Below are 21,463 nucleotides of genomic sequence, written 5' to 3' on the forward strand. Positions count from 1 at the left end.
TCACAAAAGTCAGAGTTGACATTCTGAGGTGTCGGGTGTTCTGCCAGGTATCAGTGTGTTCCATGCACAGCAGTGTGACTTCTTGTCTTCATCGGGTGCTGCACAAGATTGCTGGTCTGGTGGGCCCAGTCATGAGCTGGTGTTTCATTTTTGCACCCAGTACTCTGTCTGGGGTGTTTCCTTTAGGTCTCTGTTCTTCTTTTGGTTGAGTTCTGCTGCTGCATTCATTGCATTTTAGCATCTACTGTGTAAGATTCCAGACTTTGCTGAGTTAGTACCCACTGTCCCGATTCACGAGGTTTTCTGTCACCTTTGTCTCTATCAACTCCCTTTTAACAGTCACAGTATCTGCGGGTCTGTGCCAGAAACCACTTTTTTTCATAGATCGGCGTATGATTTAGTTTCAGACAGTGCTTGGCAGTGGGTGATTTATTGACTATCTCAGCCAGGTGTGTGTCTGATGTTCCTGGCATCTGTGGTGCAAAATGTGAATCACAACACTGCGCACCAACTCAGTGAAGTGTGAGATTCTGCACGAAATTGCTAAAAATGCAATGGTTGGAGCAGCGTAACTAACCATGAAGAAGAACTGAGAATGTGGACATGGAGAACAAACCCCACACCAAAAACAGAAAGCCAGATCAGACAGGCACACTGGACTAAAAATGGAATGCCAGCTTGTGGTCAAGCCAAAGATGGAACATCTCATTTTAGTGGAAACAGACTACAGAGGGAGTACCTATAACTGACCATGAAGCGGGGGAGACAGAGGTATAAATATTGGACCCATTCCATTCGACTAGCAGTTTCAGGTAGCACCTGATGAAGACAAATGAATCATGTTGCTGAAATATTATGCATGGACAACACTGATATATGGCAGAACACCTAAGCAACTTAAGATGTCAACAGAGCAGTGGAAAAGCCTGAAGAATTTCTTTGTTACTCAGTTCTGAAATACAAATTACTGCACAATACTTGTGGAACAAATAAAATTTTGAAATGCATACGCACTATAGAAAAGTGTGTATGAAATACCATTTGAAATAGTAGCATACCAAGAAAGAATAACAAGTATGCATTATCCCAAATAAGTGCATGCACTACCACATGCTACCTAAGTTATCCTCCTCCTCCTCCTCCTCCTCCTCCCCCCCCCCACCCCCCCCCCCCCCCACAAAAAAAAAAAAAAAAATCTGCGCAACCACCACCATGAGCAGCAGAAGCAGAAGCAACAGAGAGTAGAAAGTATTTGGCTTGGCAAGCATACTGATAAATTGTTTTTCATATATTATCCATTAGATTTTCCTTGTTTGAAGTCCAAGAATTCCATGTACAATAACTAACCTAAGAACTTTAATGCCGTAAGTCACCAGTAAGGTATGCAAGTAGTTAATCAAAACTTACTCAAAATTAATCTATATTTCTCTGTTGGTTCACAGAATGTGTGTGAGTGTGTGTGTGTGTGTGTGTGTGTGTGTGTGTGTGTGTGATGTTCATGCATATAATAATTGCATGCATGCTATCTTAGTACCAGATGTAATAATAATAAAAGCCAGAACACAGCAAACAAAATAATTCCAAGTCATACTTCCACTATAGTAAACAATGAAAAATTATTTTTACTTCTTCCATTAAGATTAACATTTATAAGAGCTTACTGCACCACTCTTGTTAAGGGATTAAATTAAAATATCTAATATAGATGTCGATACGTAACTTAACTATAGCATGCATATTAAATGTATAATGCAGCAAAGAAAAATAATGGTAACAGGATGGACAGCTACGAGTATTTACCTATTATAATTCTATCTTTTTTGTGTGAGGAGCAAATGAAAGCCACTACAACAGTGACCACTCTGTCATAATTTAGCCCAAAGAACAAGGGTAACAATATGGAACTGTAATGCCCAGGGCAATCAGCTCATAGAATATGTTTTTTCTTAAATTTATATCCAATTGTTATTATTAAGACTGCACTGAACCTTTGATAAGAGTGTGTGTGTGTGTGTGTGTGTGTGTGTGTGTTCGTGTGTGGGGGGGGGGGGGGGGGGGGGGGGGCGCGCGCACGTGTGCCACACACTGAATACCTTTTGCATATGTGGTGCACTATGCTCAATGACATAAAACAATAAAGAATGAAGTGTGCTGAGTCTGGGAGGCTGAAAATTCCAGTGGATTTCTACTGATGTCTGCTACAATACCATGTTCTGCAACCAAATAAATAATCTTCATTTTATGAATTCTTCCATAATGAAAATTTAAAACACACTGTGCTCAAGCTTTTATAAGGCATGTGCAGTTATCGGTACATATGAACAACCCACACCATCAAGGGAAAGTGACAAAATTGTAGCCTTAAATGCAACTGTGTGGGGCAGAAAAAGATGTACCATATGCTATTACACAATACTACTCCTTTCCTATATGTATCTTAGCTCAACTGCTACCTTCAAACACAATGACAGAACAGGATAGTCATTAAAGAAGAGTGTGACATTGAAAAGACCCCCCTTCCTCCTCCTCCTCCTCCTCCTCCTCCTCACCACCACCACCTCTCTGTCCTCCCCCACTTTAGTCACTATGTCAAACAGATAACAAGTTTGCAAATTTTGTTAAGACATTGTAATATGGATCAGTTTCAGCAAAATGTACAAAATCTACAGCTTAAACATAATGCCTAGCAGCCAAAGCATAACAGTGAAATTTAAAATGTTGCTCATCATGTCATTACATTTTACTCTTTTATTTTACACTATTGTCGTAAATACAACAACTGAGTGAACAGTGAAGCACAACAAACTATGATAATGAAGATAAGTTCAAGCAATTACCATTTTATATGAATTTCTGTACAACACGAAATTACATGAAGAGAGAATGGGTGCCCAGTATTTACATTAACAAGTCTAAGTTCTTAGAACTCCCTACAGATACCTAATTTAAAACTGTTGGGGGTGAAAGACTGGAAGGTTGGAAAGGAACGTCAACTTTCTCAAACACTAGGTTGAGAGAGACCCACCTGTTGACAGAACAAGGGGCCAGGGGAGACTGAGATGAAGGGAGAGGCACCAGAGCTGATAGGATGTCAAGGCAACTATCATGGGTTTAAATATAACTGATTAGGGTGGGGTAGGGCATGCCTTGGTATACTAACGGTATATCTTGATATACTATTCTCTCAGATACCTCCATATTCATCACTGCCACCTCTTGTCCTCACAACATTTGGGTTCCTCTCAGCGAGGGGTTTAAATGACATATCTCTCATTTCCAACTTGTCCCTCATTCCCAAGGAAGGAGTTACCAGTTCCTAAACTGAAATAGTGTCGTGTTAACTGATTCTTCTATCACTTCTTGGTAGAGCAACATTAAGTATCAATGAGAAGCACAATATTGTGTGTTTTTAGGATGAATTTATTTAATTAACCATTTTCACCTGACTACAGAGTGTAAAACACACATGATATTGTGTTTTCCACTTATAAAACAGTTTCCATATTTTTAGATGTGCCTGTGGGCAGTAACAAGAATTTTATGCCCTGAAGGTAAGTAGTGCGCATAAATTCCTTCTCTTTGTAGTGTTAACAGTTTTCCCAACTGAATCTTCCTCATGAACAATTTGAGTGTTTTCAAAATTTGAAGGCACAATGAAAAATTCAGAGCCCAAAAGTGAACGACTGAGTTTTTAGGTCAAGAATACCTTATTTTCTGCAAGTAAACTGCATCCCTCATATTTTAATCTGGATGCTCAGCAGAACACTTCTCTTATCTGCCATATCCTTACCATTGGCCACTAAACACTTTCCAGCCATAAATTTCTTTAGATATGGGAACAGGTGGATATGGTGAATATACTTCAAATCATTCAGTTTTCCCTTTGTAAAGGCACATCCGTGAGCAGACGCTTTGCCATGACATTTTCAATTTTCAAAGCACGCATTTTTCATGTATTCTTACTTTATCCACAGTGATGCATTGGCACATTAGATGAAGGTTACTTTTAAAATAGTGCAAATACTGCCCAGAACTTCTGTATATTGGCCTCTGATAAGAATTTAACAAATGTGGTACTCATCTTGTATAAGGCTTCCTTATAATTAGTTCAACAACAGTATGTATGCCAGTTTGTCAATACAAATGAAACACACACAACAATATACTGTATCACACTGACACTTGACTCTTCTTACACAACCTGTATCAACATGATAAAACCAAAATGTCATCTCATTATCCAATTCTTTTGAGACAGGGCTCTGTTGGTTTCTCTTTACTATTTCATCTCACGTTCTCTTTGAATGGAATGATATTATAGCATTTGAGGTCACAGTATCTTCTTTCAACATTCTATTTTTAGCTTCTTTGAAAGGATGGATGAAACTCTGCAGTTCAAGTGAAAACAAATTATCTAGAGAATGAAACAATGGTCAAGGCCTGGTAACTACATGTCTTGTTATGTTACACAATTGTATAATGGACAAGGTACTTTAATATAATGTATAGTCACATTAAAATACCACTTGTCAAAGTCTAAATAACCACCTTTTGCAGTACAGACTGCTGCACGACATGCAGGAAGAGATTCAATGTCGTTCTGGAATGTACTACTCTAGTGCTGTGGCCAGCTGTGCTAGGCTGAAGATGCATGGCGCAAACATCCTGCTCACAGTGGTCCCACAGATTCTCAATTGTGTTTAAATCTGGGAAGTTTGGTGATCAGGGGAGTACGGTAAACTCATCCTGGCACACTCTGAATCACGCATGTATACTGCAAGCTGCGTGACGTGTCACATTGTCATGCTGGCAGATGCCATCATGCTGAAGAAAAACAAACTGCTAGGAGTGGTGGACATGGTCCTGAAGAATAGATGACTTATATTGATCCATTGTGCCTTCCAAACATTCTCCAGGCCATAATGCTCCCTCCTTTGGCCAAGACCCTTCCAACAACTGCTGCATGACGTTTCCTTTCAGAATTCTTGGTGATGAAACGTAAGTCATCATTTACATGTCACCACTCTGTGGATGTACACTTGCAGTACTGGTGTGCAAATTCCAACATTCATTGTCGATGAACAGAAGCTAGAATGGGTGCATGAACCAGGTGCGGTGCCCCGTAAGTAGCAACATTCGCTAAATGGTCATTGAGGAGATACAATTGTTAGCCCCTTGGTGCATCTGGGAGGCCAGTTGCTCAACAGCTGCATGTCTGTTCACCCATACACACCCATGCAACTGACATTCACCCATCATCTATGTCCCATGGTGCACCCCAGGTGCCTTCGAGCTGGTTTCTGACAGCGCCATTTTGCAATGCATAGTATATATTAACCAAGATGAGATGGGAACTGTTTAACAACTTAATTGTTTAAGAAGTGCTTGCACCCTTTACCTGAAAGCCAATAATCATGCCCTTTTTGGCATCGGATAAATCGTTCCTTTTCCTCATTATAACAATGAGTGCACTGTTTTCTGTGTCCTCTGGACACACTTCATATACCCTCCACTGCTAGTGCTCCATGTGCTGTCTTTGAGTGGTTATTGCACAACACTTCAACATAATGTCTGGTGGTGTTTAATCGCAATCCAGAAAACTTTTTGTGCCAATTAGTGACTGCTGATCCAACATCGATTTGTCATTACACATTACAGTCAAAACAATGGACAAAGGCTGGTGAAAATGCACCAAAAAAGAAAAAGACCATTTTGTCAGCTGGTAAGGTGATGGCGACTGGTTTTTTGGGATTCTCACAGAAAAACCACATAATTATTTGCAAAAGACAGAACCATAAATGGACCCTACTATGCTTAATTGTTAGATCATCTAAAAATTTTGTTGGCTCTAAAAAGACTGAAGTTGGCATGCATAAAAGTGCTTTTTACCAGGACAATGCAATAAAAATGGCATGAAACAGGGTTTAAATTGGTTCCTCATCCACCCTATTCACCAGACTTAGCCCCATGTGACTTCTTTCCATTTCTTAACTTTAAACTTTGGATTGCTGAGAAGAAATTTTCTTCAAATGAGGAAGTGATAGTAACAGTCATCAGTCAGCAAGTATTTTGCAGAGTTTGACAGAACCTATTTTTTTGATGGACTGAGAAAGCTGGAGGATCACTGGACCAATTGTATATCCTGCAAAGCAGATAACATATTTACCCAAGTTGGCTATAAGATGACACCCTTTCTTTTTTAAGAGACTATTTGACAAAAATTTATTTTTAACACATTCTGACTAATCAAAATTATAAACTTTTTATTGACATATAGTATCTGCCAAAAAATTAACATTACACATATTCTAAACTTATGCCATTTATTGACTGTCTACATTTTGATAATACTATGGGAAATAAACAAAAAGAAACATTTTATATAAATACTCGGACTGTTGTCTTTTCTAGCTTTTTGCTTACAAGTCCCATAGTCTGTGGTACCACTATTTTTAATTGTCATTGTCATCAACATCTTCCTAACAGTGCAGCTGTGAAATTTATCTTTTCCTTGTCACAAATATTTGGATTTTTCTTCTGTTAATGTTGCTATTTTTGCCTGCCTGCCCGCTTCTCTCTCTCTCTCTCTCTCTCTCTCTCTCTCTCTCTCTCTCTCTCTCTCACTGGCTATGTAGAACCAGCTGACCACACCCCCTTCCATCCCCACCATATGCCATAGCAGCATTGACAACACTGCAGCAAGAAACACATAAGTATGTCACTGGTCCCCATATAAATTTTTATGTCTCCTGCAACAATGAATATTGCTGTTGAGAATAGTCCAATTTTAAAATCAGTTCGATTCAACTACATATGGATTCAGGCAAACTGTAGTTTGAACCTGGCAGATGTTCATAAAAAGCCAAAATATGTAGTACAGATTCTCCTGGTTGGCAACATGACAAAATTTGTGGCTTCCTCACTGCTCTCCTCCCTGAGGTCATCATAGCTCTCAGCCAAGCTGGTGCCATTGTTACCCTTCCAACCCTTCTGTAGTGCTGGTCTTGAGCAACGGTGGAAAACAGACTGTAGTATCTTCTCATGTACAGGTCATATGTAACAACACCAACTAATACATAAAAAAAAGATTGCAATTACGATTCAGTCCTATTTTCAAACTTTTGCTTTTCCCGCAATCTAGTGACATCTTTTCGGTACTATCTCCACAACAGGTCTTGTCACTGCAATTTATTCTTGTGATAACAATTTCAGTCAGTTTAATATGATTTATTATCTTTATCAGACATTTCATTTTGGATTAATTTTCCTTCTTGTTTATCTGAATGTGACCAACTTGTTCTAAAGCTGATTAAAGCCAGTATCATTTTGCCCTGTATTCTAATATGTGAACAGAAACTGAATTTCTCAATTGCAACCAACTTAGCAAATAATTACAGGTTCTCATAAGCAAATATAATATTGGTCTGGGTTCTGAATAAAATAATGTTTTTTGAAGGCCAACATTTCTGGTTTTGAATGTTACTTTTACTTAAAAAGTGACATTAATGTTTGTCCATGATATCCATACATGTATGAGAATGTTTATTGCAAACCTGTTCAAATATGACATAAGTTTGTAAGATGATAGAATTTAATGCTGCTTCCTCCTGTGTTTAGCAAAATTGTCAAATTTTAATTCTTTCAGATTTCTGGCTATAATTGTGTACATTAACTTTTACTAAGTCATAACTGTTGTTTCCCAATGGAAACCTGAGGTACCCATTTATGAATGTTCAATCTTTTCATCATGCAGAAGTGCTGCCAATTGTTGGGCATCAATATCAGAATACCAGCAAGTCAACGCAGCAGTGCACAGCAACTCATGACCACCAGAATACACACATGTGGTTGCTTCACTATATTCCGCTGCATACTTGAATATTGTAGTTGTTATTTTGCAATTATTGAACAATAATTTGATCATTTATTAAAATAGAGATTATTTCATAATTAGTTATTCGATTCCATAAAATGATGTGAAGTGTACAAAGTATGTTTTGAAAACGGGTATTTGTATAAATTTTGCATCTAAAATCATTAAAAAATCATCTAAGAGCATTACCAGATAAATAAAAATTTTGCTTACTCCAGAAAAAATTAAGGCCTGAAAGGATTAAACACAGTAATAGACTGTTGTAGTGGCTAGTTCATACTTTCACACATATCTCTTGCACTAGCACCACGAGAGTCAGTGACGCATTATTGTTCAAGCAGTGCCAATACTGAATCACGCTCTTCACCGTATCAGGAAATCTCGAGCCTGTTGGAATGCGAATACTGTTTGCAGAGCACTGGCCTTCTGATTTCTTCAAAATAAATCTGCATGTGACCTCAATAGCCAAAGCTTCATCTCTAAATAGCTTCATCTCTAAACACAAGGTGACCCCTATAATACAAGACAACCCCTATAACACAAGGCAACCCCTATAACACAAGGCAACCCCTATAATACAAGGCAACCCCTATAATACAAGGCAACCCCTATAATACAAGGCAACCCCTATAATACAAGGCAACCCCTATAATACACGACAACCCTGTATTTTTTGTACGACAAATTTGGGAAAAAACTTCATCTTATAATCAGGTAAATATGGTATATGTCAAGAAGCTGAGAGAACTGTAACTGCAAGATTATAAACAGAGTGGGGCAATTTGACAAAGTCCGATTTTATGCATTAGAAGATGGGAGAATGTAAGAAACAGAAGGTTAGGTGGTTAGTGTTTAACGTCCCGTAAACAACTAGGTCATTAGAGACGGAGCTCATGCTCAGGATTGGGAAGGAAATCGGCCGTGCCCTTTCAAAGGAACCATCCCGGCATTTGCCTGAAGCGATTTAGGAAAATCACGGAAAACCTAAATCAGGATGGCTGGAGACGGGATTGAACCGCCGTCCTCCCGAATGCGAGTCCAGTGTGCTAACCACTGCGCCACCTCGCTCGGTTTAAGAAACAGAATTTCCCAATCATCAGAAAGTATTAAATAAACACGCACTTCTGCCAATGTTAGGAAGAAGGTTTTTAACACAAGAGGACAGTTCACATAATGGGAATGTGTGCACCTTTGGTGAAATGGTTTTGATATGGAAATGGTCAAAAAGTTTGGACAGAGATGTAGAAATATGGTAGGTCGCATCACACTTTTATTTGGCAGCACCAGCAGAAGTTAAACAACAAAGACAACGAAAGACACACGAATAAAGTTTTATAAGATAATGGCCATACCTATTCTGACACATGGGAGAGAAATGTAGATCTCAGGACAGACATTCTTTATCATATCCACATAGACCAAACAACATTTATAACAAAACTCTAAGGACGGTCTAGGTTGTAGACAATAAATGATCATGAGATAAGAACAGAAGTAAATTATGTTACAATTACAACAAAATTGAAGAAATTGAAAAGGAATTTAAAGATCATCCCAGAAGTATTGGACAGAGAAAACTTCTTAATTTAACATGTATATACAGACCTAAGGGATCATGAGAGACTGGAAAACCTCATAAAAGATGGGAGCAAAACTTCGGATGAAGCCAGAATGGGCATTATGCCTATGTGGTGAGGAGCAGGAGGAGGGAAATACTATCTCAGTGCTCGCATGGGAACTTCTCACCTTACCTCTTATTTTAGTAGAACAACAGTCACATACTGAGAAAACAAAAACTTAGCTACTGAACTAATTTTTGCCTTTGTTCTTATCAAGCTGATCCCTTGCATAATGCGCACATGACTGAAAAAAAAAATTCTACCATTGCCATACATTTGGACCACAATATTGACCACCATGTGTTCTATCCAGTTCTTCATGTTTGAGAAGTTGGGAAAATATAATGGTACTCAAAAAACTCTGCTGACTCCCCTAAAGCTATCTCTAACTATTTGTATAAAAAAGACTGTCTACCATTGCTGCATGTTGTACAAGCAACAAATGTTAGTGCTCTTTTTTATCTGCATCCACCACCAGATGATCTTCCTTGCATGCAGAGAACTTCCTATAAAAGGATGAACTCTCATTGCCCATACCACAGAACCACACATTATCTTTGTCAAAGAAGTCAGAACATGCAAAGAATACTTATGGTAAATACATATGCTCAGCATGGTTGAGTCCTGAATACCGACATTACACAGATATTACGAGGGCAGTTCAATAAGTAATGCAACACTTTTTTTTTTCTCGGCCAATTTTGGTTGAAAGAACCGGAAATTTCTTGTGTAATATTTTCAAACATTCCCGCTTCGTCTCGTATAGTTTCATTAATTTCCGACAGGTGGCAGCACTGTACGGAGCTGTTAAAATGGCGTCTGTAACGGATGTGCGTTGCAAACAACGGGCAGTGATCGAGTTTCTTTTGGCGGAAAACCAGGGCATCTCAGATATTCAAAGGCGCTTGCAGAATGTCTACGGTGATCTGGCAGTGGACAAAAGCACGGTGAGTCATTGGGCAAAGCGCGTGTCATCATCGCCACAAGGTCAAGCAAGACTGTCTGATCTCCCGCGTGCGGGCCGGCCGTGCACAGCTGTGACTCCTGCAATGGCGGAGCGTGCGAACACACTCGTTCGAGATGATCGACGGATCACCATCAAACAACTCAGTGCTCAACTTGACATCTCTGTTGGCAGTGCTGTCACAATTGTTCACCAGTTGGGATATTCAAAGGTTTGTTCCCGCTGGGTCCCTCGTTGTCTAACCGAACACCATAAAGAGCAAAGGAGAACCATCTGTGCGGAATTGCTTGCTCGTCATGTGGCTGAGGGTGACAATTTCTTGTCAAAGATTGTTACAGGCGATGAAACATGGGTTCATCACTTCGAACCTGAAACAAAACGGCAATCAATGGAGTGGCGCCACACCCACTCCCCTACCAAGAAAAAGTTTAAAGCCATACCCTCAGCCGGTAAAGTCATGGTTACAGTCTTCTGGGACGCTGAAGGGGTTATTCTGTTCGATGTCCTTCCCCATGGTCAAATGATCAACCCTGAAGTGTACTGTGCTACTCTTCAGAAATTGAAGAAACGACTTCAGAGTGTTCGTAGGCACAAAAATCTGAACGAACTTCTCCTTCTTCATGACAACGCAAGACCTCACACAAGTCTTCGCACCCGAGAGGAGCTCACAAAACTTCAGTGGACTGTTCTTCCTCATGCACCCTACAGCCCCGATCTCGCACCATCGGATTTCCACATGTTTGGCCCAATGAAGGACGCAATCCATGGGAGGCACTACGCGGATGATGAAGAAGTTATTGATGCAGTACGGCGTTGGCTCCGACATCGACCAGTGGAATGGTACCGTGCAGGCATACAGGTCCTCATTTCTAGGTGGCGTAAGGCCGTAGCACTGAATGGAGATTACGTTGAAAAATAGTGTTGTGTAGCTAAAAGATTGGGGAATAATCTGGTGTATTTCAATGCTGAATAAAACAACCCCAGTTTCAGAAAAAAAATGTGTTGCATTACTTATTGAACTGCCCTCGTATATCCTAATAAAATCAAAATGCCCATAATTCAGTTCTTGAACATACTGGTGGTTATTTAAATATTTTACTTAATTTAACTGGTGTCTCTAGCTGTCATATTGACTATCATTCACTGTTTCATGTTAAATATCTATCCCAAAGTTCTTTTGTACACTGCAGTCAACCACTGTGCTGTAACACATGACTAAATGTTTCTTGAAATTATACGCTAAGGCAGAACAGACAACTAAAGCTCCTTCAACAGAATAATATTTCACACAGTTACAGTTTTAAATTATTTATATTCTGATGAGGAAGTACTCTATGAATGACCCTAGTTGACTGCACAGACTTCTGATTAGCTCACAGTCAATTATCTGAAAATACAACATACACTGCATTGGTTTCTGTGTATTTTTGTCCCCCCCCCCCCCCCCCCCCTCTCTCTCTCTCTCTCTCTCTCTCTCTCTCTCTCTCTCTGCATCTCTGCATCCACTTTGCCAACTGTGTACATGCTCGCTCTTTGCAGTGAACTACACGCAAACCAAAGAATGGTACCACAAATAACAAATTCTACAAAGAAATTGCACCATTCTGTTGTTTCACCAATGTTACAGCAGTGAGTCTCTGTAGAGAATATGTAAGGACTGTAACATAAGACAAGTTGGATGCGACCAAGTACGTTCAGAGTGAGTTTTTCTGATTTAGAACATATTTGAGGTTATATACAAAATGTTATTGGAAGGGCACTATAGTGTTATTTGGCAGCAATTAGAGTTAGTGGCTTGAAAGAGATACTGGGCAGTTGTAGTTGATGACCCTTGTATTTGTTCAAGAATGCGACAGGGAAAGTCAAATTAGGTTATATGTATTTTGCACTCAAACAGTTCCATGTTTGACCAGAGTAATTAGTGGAGACCAAACTGAAATACATGATTCTTTAATTTCTCATAGCGTAATTCACAATGAAACTGATCATGAGTGAACAGGGGAAATTATTTTGGCAAACGACCATGTTGCCATTATCAGGTACACTGCCTACAAGCTGGTATGGACCTTTTTTCTGCTCCCTCCATTCCTCCAATCTGCCACTCCATGTGGGATCCTCCCCCAGGGCCAGGTGTGTAGCTAGCATTTCCTGACTGACTGCTTGCCCGACCCTGGACAAGGGGCATGCACTGAACTCTAGATCAGAGGGTAAAGGGGGGGGGGGGGTGAGGAAGGGGGGGGGCAAGCAGAGATGGAAGTCCTGCTATGCACCTGCACCTGCTAGGCAGTCAGATCATCAGCACATATCTGATGATAGCAACGTGCTCATCTGTCACAATTATTTTGCGTCATTGGATACTGACATCTGACAATTCATACGTGAACTATCTCGAAATCTGTTTTCAATTCTGAAGCAACAGAGAAACTGAAGATATCTACTACAAATTATCCTCTCCATTTATAAAACAGAAAGACACTGATTATGTGGTTCTGCATATAAGAAATATGCATTACTAAACCATTAGCAATTTATGCACAATGAAGACACCACAGAGGAAACTTCCAAATTTGTACTTAAATGCCGTTTTGAAGTATAGGACACTAATCTTGGTACAGCTTGCCAAGACTGCAGCTAAACCTGAATTGAATATTTGTCACTTGTGTGTGTGAACAATTAAATACATTCTTCAAAGTAGCATTATTCAAAATTCAACAAACATTTTAATTACAATACCACAAACAGCAAAAAAGCAATGCTCTCTCAGAACTTAGGTTGCGTACAGTGGTACAAATGTAATTTTAATGATGACTGTACTGCCCAACTGTGAACTGTTACGTCATAACAACCAGAGATTCTACATTTATAACAAACGTCAATACGTTCCCTGCAATTTCATTTCAAAAAACAAATGATGAGAAAGATTTTGTTACGGCAGGAAAATGCAAAGTCATTTACTGAGGAAGGAGTTACCTATTGGTGGAGAAACTCCAAAGAATATGCTGAATACTGTTGAATAATTATGTAGCTGCAGGGAGAATAGTACATAAAATAACTACAACTGCAATGTGTACCCTACAAGACGGGACAAAAAGCCTAACATTTACATGAGAAACACTTCTGTGTTGTTTTATTATATTATTGGAGGAGAGTTTTTACATTACATTCAATGGATCTTGAATATTTTATATACAAGCAGTCACTGTAAAAACGCAGACATTGTGCAAATATGAAGCTATTTTCACAAGTTACAAAGAATTAGTAACACTAATTACAAGTATGGCATCAAGCACAGAGACAGAACATGGAACATGGAACATTTAATATATGGGCAGACTTTTTAGTATAGTGAAAAAGATTTCTCATTTAGGTCATTTTTGAGAACAAGAAAATGGAGTAAGGCATACTGCAGGGGTAAAACACGTTATGTCATTTGCCTGTGGTTTCAAAATATGAAAAATTCAGCTCAATGCAATTTCTAACAACAACATTGGGTAAGACAAGAAACTGTACATAACATGGCAAACACCACTCAACATCAGTATTGTAATATTGTTCACAACATAGTTGCTGATGGTACAATTTTACTACCACACTTGTGAATATTTAGACTCAAACATAAAAAAGGAGAAACAAAAGATAAAAAAAATAATAACAATAAATATCATCCCTACACAGTGAATTATTTTACTTTCGATAAATGTATGTATAAATGTATTAGGGGAGACCAGGGCAAAAGTTACATGTGAATTTTGAATTAACCACAGGTAACACTGTACTTTCCTTCCAGTAGATGTGATAAGTGTAGGGGGAGCTGTTAGTAGTAGACGGACTGCGAGAGGAAACTTCTCCATCTGTTAATAATTTTTCTTCTTTTCTTCTCAATTTATTATTATTATTATTATTATTATTATTAGTATTATTATTATTATTTTAACCAATGTAGCCCTTCTGTATATCAGCCCAAGTGCTGTATCATGTAAAAGTCTTAACTTCAGGTGGAAGATAAAACATTTAAAATTTCTCTACAATTGAAAATTGATGCTTATCTGTAACCAAATGTGAAATGGTGACATATGGGGCAATTTATTACAATTTCATTGGGACTAGTTGTTACATCGTGCAGTTTCTAACAAGGGAACCTCCCCATCGCACCCCCCTCAGATTTAGTTATAAGTTGGCACAGTGGATAGGCCTTGATAAACTGAACACAGATCAATTGAGAAAACAGGAAAAAGTTGTGTGGAACTGTGAAAACATAAGCAAAATATACAAACTGGTCATCAGTCTTGGCCACATAGGCAACATAAAGGAGAATGTGAGCTCTAGAGCACTGTGGTCCCGTGGTAGAGTGAGCAGCTGCAGAAGGAGAGGTCCTTGGTTCAAGTCTTCCCACGAGTGAAAATTTTACTTACTTTATTTTTGCATAGTTATTATCTGTCCGTTCGTTCATTGACGTCTCTGTTCACTGTAATAAGTTTAGTGTCTGTGTTTTGCGACCGCATCGCATAACCGTGCGATTAGTAGACGAAAGGACGTGCCTCTCCAATCGGAACCGAAAACATTTGATCGCAAGGTCATAGGTCAACCGATTCCTCCACAGGAAAACACATCTGATATATTCTATACGACACTGGTGACGGCATGTGCGTCATATGACAGGAATATGTTGTCGACCCACCTAACTTGTACACTTGGCGAATGGGTAAAAAGATTCTTCTACCTTGCCCGATTTAGGTTTTCTTGTGGATGTAATAATCACTCCCAAAAAAGTGATGAAAACATAAGAGTTTGTCACATAAACTGAAAATAAAAAATTAAAGTTTTCACTCGATGGAAGATTTGAACCAAGGACCTTTCGTTCCGCAGCTGACCACGTTACCACGAGACCACGGCGCTGCTGCGGTCCCAGTGTCCTTAATGTTGCCTATCTTGTCATGGACTACTCAGTTTGTATATTTTGCTTATTTTTTCACAGTTCCACACAACTTCTTCCTGTTTTCTCAATTGACCTGTGTTCAGTTTTTCAAGGCCTATCCACTGTGCCAACTTATAACTAAATCTGAGGGGGGTGTGATGGGGAGGTTCCCTTGTAAGTACTCATTTTTCTTCTGAAGACAAATGAGAAACTACAAAATCAAGACAAATAGGGACACAATGTCAAAGAAACAGGTAGCATTATATGACAATATACAATAAAAAGACTTATCTCTCAGTTCAAGAGAGAAAATAAGCACAAAAACAAATCAGCATAAGAAAAATATGTGACAAGAGAGGTCATCTAACGAAGGAGACGACTGGTTCTGTATTGCGTGTGTTGAGTCCTATCAGTACAACCAGCAAATCGATTTTCGTGAACTTTGTGTGGAGAATAGGCTAATGACTATCGTGCAAATTTTTATAAATATTACATCTGCAAGAATTGCAGTTCTGAAACTGGAACTGAAGTTACTTGATCAGAATAGGGGCACTTGGAAACCTCAGATTTCCAGCAATTTATGAAGAAAAAAACCAGACCTTTCTATAACACCGATAATAAATTGTGTGTAGGAGAAACAAACAATAATAAATAATACAAAACCATAACATTCTGATCAATCCTTAATGGGCTATACTACTGTAACAACTTATCCCAACCTCCATACCAACATGCCCCCTTGTGGGATACAGAGTCACAGTATGAATGACTGGAAATAACTGCAAGTCATTGATACTCCTGATAGTTGAGCATAAGGGAAAAGAATATGCAGTGAATATAGAATAATAGTGCTACATTATTATGATATTTGCATTAAAATAACTCCAAAACCTTCTTGTACAAAAATTATTGAAAAAAATTGTAACAACTAGTCCCAATCTCATGAACCACTCCATATCTAAACTTCAATATTCCATTAAACAAAATTTTGAAGTATAGTGTGTACGAATTTCACTGCCTGTCATTCTCTTTGCAGATGTTTAACAGTACTCCCCTTGCTTTGACTCCTGTAGATTTATGATGGGTGTTTGGTGAGCAAGTATTCACAATGTACCAAGTAGACGTAAGGTGATGACAGCCATCATTCTATTCTTACTACAATTGATAAATAAGAAAACTGACATAAAACACAAATGTAATTTTTCCTTGCAAAACAAGTCACTGCTATTCTCATGCAGTTATTTAGTAGAGAAGTTTTTGTTTCTATTTAAATGTTTCAACATTGTAAGTCCTATGCTACAATTGGTTTCCATTTATTACTGCAATCATTGCTCCACTTGCTCACAGTACCTGAAAGTACATAATTTTGGCACTGCTTTTGTAGAAAGCTTGTTTAAAAAACCATTTTTGGTACTGTACATTGTACAGTAGAATGACAGGCACTGTTGCAGATCCAAAATCATAAATCAGTAGATATGCCTATCAGCAGTTTACAAATCACTATGCAGTGTGTGGCATAAACTAAACAGTGCACTAGTAACAATATTATGAAAAGGAAAGTTGCTACTCACCATGTAGCGGAGATGCACAACAAAGAGACTGCCACAAATAAACATTTCAGCCAGTAGAGACTTTGTCAAAAATAGACGACACACACACACACACACACACACACACACACACAGACAGACACAGACACAGACACAGACAGAGAGAGAGAGAGAGAGAGAGAGAGAGAGAGAGAGAGAGAGAGAGGTGCACGCAAATGCAACTCACCCACACATGACTGCAGTCTCAGGCAACTGAGGCCACACTGCAAGCAGCAGCACCAGTGCATGATGTGAGTGGCGACTGGGTGGGGGTAAGGAGGAGGCTGTGTTGAGAAGGGGGAGGGATAGTAGGGAAGGCATGGTGGACAGTGAAATGCTGCAGTTTAGATGGAGGGTAAGCCTCAGGTGGGGAGTTGGAGGGGCCGTGGGGATTGCAGAATAGGAGTGAAGGCTGGGTGTGATCGTGAAATGAGGGCTATATAGTGCTGGAATGGGAACAGCAAAGGGGCCGGATGGGTGTGGACAATGACTAATGAAGGTTGAGGCCAGGAGGATTACAGAAACTTAGGATATATTCCAGGGAAAGTTCCCATCTGTGCAATTCAGAAAAGCTGGTGTCGGTGGGAAGGATCCATATGGCACAGGCTGTGAAGCAGTCATTGAAATTAAGGATATCATGTTTGGCAGCATGTTCAGCAACAGGGTGGTCCACTTGTTTCTTGGGCACAGTGTGTCAGTGGCCATTCATGCGAACAGACAGCTTGTTGGTTGTCATGCTCACATAGAATGCAGCACAGTCATTGCAGCTTAGCTTGTAAATCACATGACTGGTTTCACAGGTAGCCCTGCCTCTGATGTGAGGATGTATGGGACAGGTCTTGCATGTAGGTCTATTACAGGAGTATGACCATGAGGTAAGGTGTATATTGTGTAGGTTCGGTGAATGACAGAACATCACTGTGGGAGGAGTGGGAAGGATAGTGGGTACGACATTTCTAATTTCAAGGCACGATGAGAGGTAGTCAAAACCCTGATGGAGACTGCAATTCAGTTGCTCCAGTCTTGGGTGGTACTGAGTTACAACGGGAATGCTCCTTTGTGGCTGGACAGTGCCTTATCTTCCCAGTCTCCCACCACCTCCCAAAGTCCCACCATCTGGTCACAAAGGAGCATTCCCCTCGTAACTCAGTACCACCCAGGACTGGAGCAACTGAATTATGTTCTCCACCAGCATTTTGACTCCTCCTCATTGTGCCCTGAAATGAAAAAATGTCCTGCCCACTATCCTTCCCAGTCCTCCCACAGTGGTATTCTGTTGTCCACCAAACCTACAAAATACACTCATCCATCCCTAAAAAAATCCTGCTCCCAACCCCTTACCTCATGGCTCATACCCCTTAACAGACCTAGGCGCAATACCTGTCCCATGCATCCTCCCACCATCACCTACTCCAGTCGAGTCACAAATGTCACCTATCCCATCAAAGGTAGGGCTACCTGTGAAACCAGTCATGTGATCTACAAGCTAAGCTGCAACCACTGTGCTGCATTCTATATAGGCATGACAACCACATGAATGGCCACCGAAGAAGTGTGACCAAGAAACAACACTGTTGCTGAGCACACTGCCCAGCACAACATTCTTCGTTTCACTGACTGCTTCACAGCCTATGCCATATGGATCCTTCACACTATCACCAGCTTTTCTGGATTGTGCAGGTGGAAAACTTTCCCTGCAATATATCTTACATTCCTGTAACCATCCTGGCCTCCACCTTAGTCAGTCACTGTCCTCCCCATCCAGCCCCTTCTCTGTTCCCACTCCAGCACTATGCAGTCCTCATTACACCAGTGTTTTTGCTTCTCTCATTTTCCGCCATCCCCTCACCACCTCTCACTCGCCCTCCATCTAACCTCCAGCACTTCACTGTCTGCCACCCCTATCCTACTATCCCTCCCCCTCCCCGCCCGAGCCTCCTCCTTACCCCCACCTAGTCACTGCTCCCAGTATGCACTGGTGCTGCAGCTCTCAGTGTGGCCTCAGTTGCCTGAGACTACAGTCATGTGTGGGTGAGTTACGTGTGTGTGTGTGTGTGTGTATTTTTGATGAAGACCTTACTGGGCAAAAGGCTGTGACAGACTATTTGGTTGTAAAAGTTACATCTTTCTTTCAGTTTCTAAAGTCACAAACCCACAACTAAACACAGTACTCCAAATTTCAAATTTGATGCAGAATGATATATGTGGTCACTATAGTAGTTAAATGCAAAAAAAAAAAAAAAAAAAAAAAAAAAAAAAAAAAAAAAAAAAAAAAAAAAAAGAGGAGAGAGAGAGAGAGAGAAGTTGTATTACTAATTTTTTGTTTATTAGCAGGTACAAGTCTGTAGACACACTAAATCCAAAGCTACTTTGGTGTAGTATCTCTGCAAAGAAACAAAATAGTTAGTCCTGCTACTTTGTTTTGAGGTGATAATCAAAAACTTTATAACTACTCCTCATAAATGTCCTACTGGAGGAAAAATTCAATAAATGTTTCAGTTAACAGAAACTCCAACACAGCCCGTGTTCATAGATGCGTAGGATGTATTTAAATGGAGGAAATCTGAATTAAATGGCAAGCCAAACTGTGAACATAATAAACAGAAGAGCTAATCAGGACTCAATTTATGATGAGGATTGGAAATTAAATTTCACAACATGCACATTGTAAGAATGAATCCTCAAGAAAGAACTTTTCCAATTTATAGATTTAAGAAGTTCTCAGATCAATAACTAAACAAACAGCAACATTTCTTACACAGTAATTGCCCGCTGTAAGAAAAAAAAAAATCATTTCACAGTACAAATTTCTTCAGAATTCTGATGAAGACATCAACAGAGAAATAACTGTATGTGTGTTTAAATTACTCAAATGGCCGATGTATCACGCTGCGAGAGCACTACACACTTCATATGGCAAGCATTTGTGAAAAAAGATTGTGATTGTCTATGACTGGCTGCAGAACAATACTAATTACAGCAATGAATGTAAATTACAGTAACAGTCTAAAACGTGTGCATAACCATTAGTGATCAATAGTGTCTACCTTACAGTGCACTTAAAATGTATTAACATTATTAGAGCACAGGAAAATCGGTCAGATGCAAATATGACCCTTCAATTACTAATATATCTAGTGACGTCTAACAGGAATACTGCAATCCACTAAGAGTTTTCAGCCTCCCACACAGTTCAGCACTGCACTAACCTCAGTAACAATAGGCCGGATCTCCTTGTTGTCCGTAACTCTGGTCACAACCGTCTCCGTGAAGGTGCTCTTAGTGATGGTCTCTGTCACTTTACCCAGAGTGGTTGGGGCAGGGGGAAACTTGATGTCACCCAATGGTGTCTCTGGTCGTTTTATTGTCACAACGACAGTAGGGCCAGCAATATCTGGACCTGGTGGCTTTGGAGGAGGTTGAAGGAAGTGGGCAGGAATCATAGCCTGGAAATCCTCACTGGTTAAAGGTTTGGGTAGTACCTGTACAGGGGGCGGCTCCGACGATGTGCTGCCAGCCACAGACGGCTGGTTCAGGCGCCGTGGAGCTGGTCGAGGAGGTTCTGTAGGTATTGATGGAGGCACGTGGTTTGGCAGCACTTCTGTACCACTTTCTGCAGGTGATGATGCACTTGCTATCTTCATTTCCTTTCTCACCACATCCGATGTAGGTGGTGAAGGATCGTTCCTCAGTCCTGGCAATTTACCATAGTTAGGTGCAGTGTTGGATACTGGCTGCTCCACAGCAGCCCTGCGATATCCCACATAACCAGGTCTGTTTGCCATGTAACTGTTTGCACTGTATAGTCCTGTATACGGTTTTGGCAGTCCAAACACACGTGGGGATTTCTCGGAGCCTGGGCTTGGGGAGGGTGAGGGGCTGCTGCCCAAGGGAACCAACACCTCTCGTTCCACCACCAGACGCACAAACCGCTCAAGACCAGTCAACATGGACACTGCTTGGTCATGCCGAGCTCCTTCCATGTCCACACCGTTTATCTGTGGGCAGACACACTAGACTGAGTCCTCTCACCAGCATGCTATTATGACAACCAGTCAGTCTTCAGGCATACCAGTATTTCCTACAGAGATTCCTCAAATGATAAGCAAAAGATGTTCTGTATTTTTTTATCAGCCACTAATTTATAATTATGTTCACTGACTTGGAATAAAGTTATGCATCTACAAAGCATGAAGTTTAGAACATGTATCTACAAATGGAGAGTTCTTTTCTTTTCTTTTGCTTCAATTTTATACACTATACTGGAAGACAGAGAGAGGTAAGAACTATTCCACTGAAGAAAGAACTAAATCATTCACACTCACACAAGCATACAGCAGCAGAGATTAAAATGATAGCAACCCAAAGCATTTCTGACAGAGGCATGGACTAACAAAAATAAGTTCACTTCTCTGTGTAAAATACATCCTGCACAGAATGACACAGACAAAGCAAAAAAAATAAAATAAATAAAAAGGTCCTAATAAGCTGCACACACAACAT

The 21,463-nt window shown here is 39.9% G+C and overlaps 1 protein-coding gene across 10 annotated transcripts in view; it reads right to left on the minus strand.

The window, feature by feature from the left end:
• LOC124611222 (protein lap4) overlaps positions 1–21,463 on the minus strand; it is a 528,343-nt gene that overhangs the window by 166,090 nt on the left and 340,790 nt on the right. For 8 of the 10 annotated variants that reach the window (XM_047140227.1, XM_047140228.1, XM_047140229.1 and 5 more), the window contains one exon: positions 20,170–20,958. The exons of 1 other annotated variant lie outside the window; for it this stretch is intronic. In XM_047140227.1, the coding sequence (XP_046996183.1) occupies positions 20,170–20,958 (789 nt within the window). The remainder of the gene's footprint in view (positions 1–20,169; positions 20,959–21,463) is intronic. One more of the 10 variants, XM_047140230.1, reaches the window with a different exon arrangement.

This window comes from Schistocerca americana, chromosome 1 (genome assembly GCF_021461395.2).
Source record: "Schistocerca americana isolate TAMUIC-IGC-003095 chromosome 1, iqSchAmer2.1, whole genome shotgun sequence".
In the NCBI taxonomy this organism is placed as follows: Eukaryota; Metazoa; Arthropoda; class Insecta; order Orthoptera; family Acrididae; genus Schistocerca; species Schistocerca americana.